Source organism: Aedes albopictus, chromosome 2 (genome assembly GCF_035046485.1).
Source record: "Aedes albopictus strain Foshan chromosome 2, AalbF5, whole genome shotgun sequence".
NCBI classification, from domain to species: Eukaryota; Metazoa; Arthropoda; class Insecta; order Diptera; family Culicidae; genus Aedes; species Aedes albopictus.
The window spans coordinates 109,935,200-109,941,199 of NC_085137.1; the positions used below are offsets into that span (position 1 = coordinate 109,935,200).

General features: G+C 40.5%; 1 protein-coding gene across 1 annotated transcript in view; it reads left to right on the plus strand.

Moving 5' to 3' along the window:
- The window catches only part of LOC115255108 (beta-1,3-glucosyltransferase), a 124,098-nt gene extending 118,470 nt beyond the window's left edge, over positions 1 to 5,628 (plus strand). The window contains exon 9 of the mRNA XM_029852949.2: positions 4,873 to 5,628. Within this exon, the coding sequence (XP_029708809.1) occupies positions 4,873 to 5,448 (576 nt within the window). The 3' untranslated portion in view covers positions 5,449 to 5,628. The remainder of the gene's footprint in view (positions 1 to 4,872) is intronic.
- Positions 5,629 to 6,000: the final 372 nt, after the last annotated feature.

Here is a 6,000-nt window from a genome sequence, read left to right on the forward strand (position 1 = left end):
TAACTCGTATGTAAAAACTTCCATAGTATCGGCAATTTAATATAGGGTTTGTCCTGCTCTTATCGATTGCGTTCCACTCCGAACGAAGATGTATGTGAAATTTCAAAGAAAAAGGGGATATCGGGGTAACTCGAAGATATTCCATTTTTTAGGGCTGTGCGGTGAGGCAAACCAGCTCCATTCGATACTATGGAAGTTTTTACACAAACACGAATTAAGGTGAAGCGTCAAGAATTCCCATTGCAATTTTGCATACAAACTTTAGAGGCACAAATCTGACGAAAGAAGCATCCAACCAAGCCACACTTGTTTATCCTGGCTTTGTTCACTTGCAAAAAGACGCAGCTTTTCCAAATCAAGAGTATTTGTTTACAAATTTTCAAGATTCGTGCTCTTGAAAACGTGAGTCGGCCATTGTGGCAGCCATGTTTGTGTTCTCTGAAGTTTCTCCTTAAATAAATCGTTTATTTTGCATTCCAGGGTTTTCCTAAAAAGGTGAAAAAGAGAGAGAATGGGGTAAAACGGGCCCGATACTCTGATTTCCAGCATCGTGCGGCGAATGAAACCTTACTTATCTGAAATCATAGAGATTTTTGTAGTTTGTTTCAAAAATTCATTCAAATCCATGCACTCCTAGCAGAGATATTGAATTTATTCGCGTTTTATACCTATTTTTTTCCATTGTGCAACGTAGAAACCTCACAGCAACCATTCACGCTTAACTTTCTCAGCACCAAAATCGGACAAACTCCATGACACTCATCGAGTGTTTACTATTTACACAGATTGCAAGTTAGCTCGTACACCCACTAAAGGAAATATTTTGCAATATTTTCGGCATAGTAATCTCTTTTGGTTTGGAAATCACCATTGTATTCATATATCACAAAAATTTGAGGGCACGAGCAATTTTCAAACGTGGGGGAATGTTACTCATTTTATGAGTGTCATGGAAATATGTCAACATTGGTTATCCGTGTTTGAAAATGTTGTAGCCGATGCGGCGCAGCTACGCTTCTGTACCGTTCTGCAGCATACACAAACTGGCCTGCTGTCATCTCCATTCCCCCGCAGTGTACCGCACTCCCCGCATCCACTGACTGTATATACGCCAACACCTTCCTTAAAAACACCTTGGCTAGGACTACTTTTCCGAATCTACGAAATATATGGAGATCCAATCAGATCAGTTAACGCATCAAAACTCGAATTTTAAATTCCAACGTGAAATCTATGTTGTTGTACGCCAGCGAAACGTGGCGCGTGTCAGCAAAGACCATACAAAAGCTACAGATTTTCATCAACCGATGTCTGCTGTTTAAATATAATTCGGGCCTGGTGGCCTCATAACTGGATTTCGAGTACTGAGTTCCATCGACGATATCATTGGGAACCGATATCAAGAGAAATTCGAGAACGTAAATGGAGGAAGTCGACCACACACCACGAAAGAACGGAGACGAAATCTGCAAGCAAGCGCTGCACAGTGCTGGATTGGAATCTGGCAGGACATTGCAGCAGAGACAGACCCAGGGGCCCGTGGCGACGAAGCCTCAACAAGGAAATCAAAGAAGGCGAACCTGACCTGGGTCCAGGTCAAGGCTGAAGCCAGCAGCAGCCCAGGATGGAGATCTTTTACGTTGGCCCTATGTACCCTCAGAGGTGCTCAGGATACATGAGTGAGTTAGTGATTCCTGCAGAAGTTCCTTCTGTGATTACTACAGGGATGTTTAAAAGGTACCTCCAAAAATTCACCATGGAGATTACTCAAGAATGCGTGCTGAGTTTCCGCCAAGAATACTTCATATGATTCCTACAGGAATTTCATTCGAAATTATCAAATAATTTCTTCACAAACTCACCCAGTGCTTTTTTGCCGAATTCCTCTAGTGATTTTTCTCTGAATTTCTCTTCGTATTTTGGAAATCCTCTTCAAATTTCTTTGAGAATTCCTGTTGAAAGTGGTCCTGAAATGGTACTGTGGTTTATCCAGGTTTTCGTGGTGGGAATTCTACAAGAAGTGTTGCTGGAATTCTTCAAGCAATTCCTGCTAGAAATACTTCAGGAGGATTCCCAAGAGCGAAAACTGCAGAAATATCATCTAGAAGTGCTTGAGAATTCTCAGCATGAATACTTGGAGAAATCCTGGTAGAAGTTCATGAATGAATCCGTGCATGAATTTCTAAGGTTAATCCGAGAGAAATTATTGGAGGACTTCTTGGCAAAATCCCTAAAAGGATGACCGGAGAAATTTGCGGAGGAATCCTAGGAGAGATCCATGGAGAAATTTTCAGGAGAACCCATCAGACATTTCTAGAGGAATTCCAAGAGGATTTCTCAAAAGATTTGGGAAGCCTGCTGGGGTGTCCCTGAAAACTTTTCCTGGAATTCCTCAAGGGAATCTCTTGCAATTCTTCCAGAAATTTCTATGAATCCTTCAGAGAATTCGTGAAAGATAACTCTAGGAATTTCTTATTATATTCCAGTCATTACTGCTGAGATTCCTTCAGGAACTCCTACTGATTTTTTTCGAATTCTTGAGAAATTTCATGCATTTTCAGTATCTCCAATTATTACTGTTGAGAATCTTCCAGGAATTCTTGGATGATTTCCTGCAGGTAGGAAACTCAGAAAAAATCCTGGAGGATTCCAGTCTGAAATTTAAAGAAGAACCCCAGCAGTAGTTCCCAAAATAATCTGAAGAGGATTCCTGGTAGGAGTACTTAGTTTCTAAATAAATCCATACTGGTGTCGCTGGAGGAATCCCAGCAAAAAATTTTAGTGAAAATGCCAGAAGAGTTTTTGGAAGTATCCTTGCCAAAATTGCAGGAGCAATCTGGAAAATAAATTATAAAGGAATCATTGGAACAGGCGGAATTTATGAAGGAATTTCGAGAGCAATTTCTGAAAGTATATATAGAGAAATCACTGGAAGAACTATTGCAGGATTTTTTTAGAAAAATCCGTGGAGGAATTCATGAAAAAATACTTGGAGAAAACACATGACAAATCACAGGAAGAATTCCTGGAGGAATTTCAAGTGGACTCCCTGAAAGAATCCTGCATGGTATCAGCAATCCCAGTAGCAATTCCTAGAGGAACCCAACAGGTATTCCGGAGACAATCCAAGAGAAATTTATGAAAACATTATCTTGGAATTCTTCAACAAATGCCTAATGGGATTATTTAAATATTCTTGTTGGGATTGCTTCAAAGGTGTTTGCAATAGTTCCTTTACAGATCCTTACAAGGATTCTTCCAGAGATTTATCTAAGGGGTCCTATAGAAAATCCTCTTGCTATGTCTCAAGAGAGTTCTTCAAGAATTCCTTCAGGACTATGTCTTAGAATAGCAACAGATATTACTACTAGGACTTCTCCAGAAATTACTGCTGGGGTTTCTCAAGTATTTTCAATGGAAAGAACTCCAGGATGCTAGTGTAGAATTAGCTTTAAGTTAAAATACACATAAATAAAAACAAAAAAAAAAACTCCAGGATGATCTGTAGCGAGAGATACCTGCGTAATCCCAGCAAAAGTTCCTGATGGTTTCTACCAGAAATATATAAATAAATCCCAGCAATATTCCTGAAGTAATACCAGTAAGAACTTCTAAAAGAATGTCAAGGTGATTTCCAATAGGAATTACTGGAAACACTCTAAGAACATTTTTGTAATAATCCTTGTAGAAATTCTTGAAGGAATCTTAGCTGTAAATACTAGCGTTGGCATGTTTCTCACTCTCCTAAATAAGCACAAGACAGAGAAAGATGGAGGAGGGGGATTAGCCCTCTACTTCATCCCACTTTTCATAGTATTTATCAAAAAGAATTAATCAAAAAAGAAAAGGCTGCCTACGCTAGTGGTTGTTATTGCAAGGAGAATTCCTTCAATAAATTCTGGAGGAGACCTCTTATCATTCCAGGTACTTCTATAATATTCGTTCCATGATTCCACCAGGGATTTCTCTAATGACTCATTTTAAAAATCTACATATTTATGTTTTCTAGTTGAGATGCAGGCTCTGTTTCACCTGGAGCGTTATTCCAATGATAAAAAAGCAGAAGGAGGTGTATTTCATAACAAAGAACAACTTTGTAGAACACACGAAAATCACCAAAAATCCCCAGAAAAAGATATAACGAAAAAGCTATTTGAGGGGTCGTTCACAAAAAACGACACATATCTCTTATAGTTAGGCAAATAAGGTAATAGTTTGTTCGGCAAAATTTCCAACAATACATTTTTCTACAACTTTGCAGAAGACTCCAACACTCTATCTTCGTTTTTGAAAAAAGTAAATTTCTGTCGCACTTTTAAGTGGATTAATCACAAAAGTGAAAATCCCAAAATAAAGAGTTCAGTATATAGAACAAAATCTTCTAAGACACTATACCGCTAAAGTCAATACATAGAGCTGCAAAAAATGGGTATTGGTTGTGTACCCCAGTATACAGTATGTGGCAGGTTCCTCCGGAGATTATGTCCGGTGGCCACATCCGGTAGTTCCTAAACGGTCAAAAACTGTGTGGAAACAATGTTTGATTGCAGAGTTTCAAGTTTTAGTGAAAATAGAGTGAGTTTAATAGCGAATCATAATGGAAAACACTCTGTGTACCGAAAAACAGCCGTTTTTATACGAATCTGACCCAGTGACCCACCGGAATAACTCCGGCCATAGGGACCATTCCGACGTTCTCTGTCCACTTTTACAAACTAGACATATGTACGAGTGTGCTGTAAAAAAATTATTCAAATCCATTGTGTATTCGCCGAACGGCGACATTTTTAGTTCATATGCGCTGACTCAGGCCGATACGGGTTAAGAATCACTGATCGATTACGATGCATCTTTCTTTGCCTCCCACACCAGGTGTACAACAGGTGGTTCAGAAAGAACGACGAAGCGTGGTGGCACCAGCAAGAACGACAGCAACGGCGAAAGTTCACTTCGCTCCATGACCACCAACCGGCTCAGACGGAAGCCATTTCCGGTGGCAGAAGTGAGCCACTGCTCCAGCCGAAACATATCAGTAACGATAACGACAGCGCACGACAGGAGCAGCACAATCATCTGCCTCATGGCGTTGTGAATGTGGTCCGTTCCCACCAGCAGCAGCGTGGAAAGCACAATCAACCGCCACCCGTGGATGAGGAGGAGGACCTGACGGGAGGAGCCACCATCACCACCTCCCCCAGTAGTGCCGCCCCCACCGCCCGGATGATAGCAAATGATTATCATCATCGTTATCAAAACGCACATATCAGCAAACATTTCTGCGAGGATAATGAGCTCCAATCAAACGGCAACTTGCTGCTGAATCAGCGGCAACCCCATCATCATCAACAGCCGCAGCAGCAGCAGCAGTCTTTTGTGGGCAGAACGACCGACGACGGCAGCAGACACAGCTTCCAGGAACCGAACATAATCAAGCATACCGAACTGTGAGACCAGTCAGTGGGTTGGGGAGGGCTACCGTTCAGAATAACAGCGATAGGGCGAGCAACAATGACCTGTCTCGCAACTGTTTGACAAGCAAGGAAGAATGGCAGCAATTTGTCTGGATAAACGCGAACTGTTTGTACCTTTACTTGTTTTTAAATAAACAATATCATTTTGTAATCGCAACAGTTGCTCAGCATTTTACTTTTTCTCACTGTCCTGTAAGTGAAAGGGTCGAAAAAATATGAAGTACCACCATTTTCTTTTGTTGAGACGTGTTCACCGACAACTTAAAAAGCAGCAACAATTTCTATACATAATAACATAATTAGATCATATTTAGGTCTGTCATCTAATTGGCTCCAAAAATTAAATTAAATCGAACCCTCATCCTAGACAAGATAATCGAATCTCTCGAGTTAAAATTCCTTTCTAATTATATTGTGATGACAAAGGAATAAACTTTGAAAGCCGACGGTAAGTATTTGAAAAGACATCGTCAATCAAACCCGAAATGCGAATGTTTATTATTCTACATCAGACAGAGGCGGGAGGTAA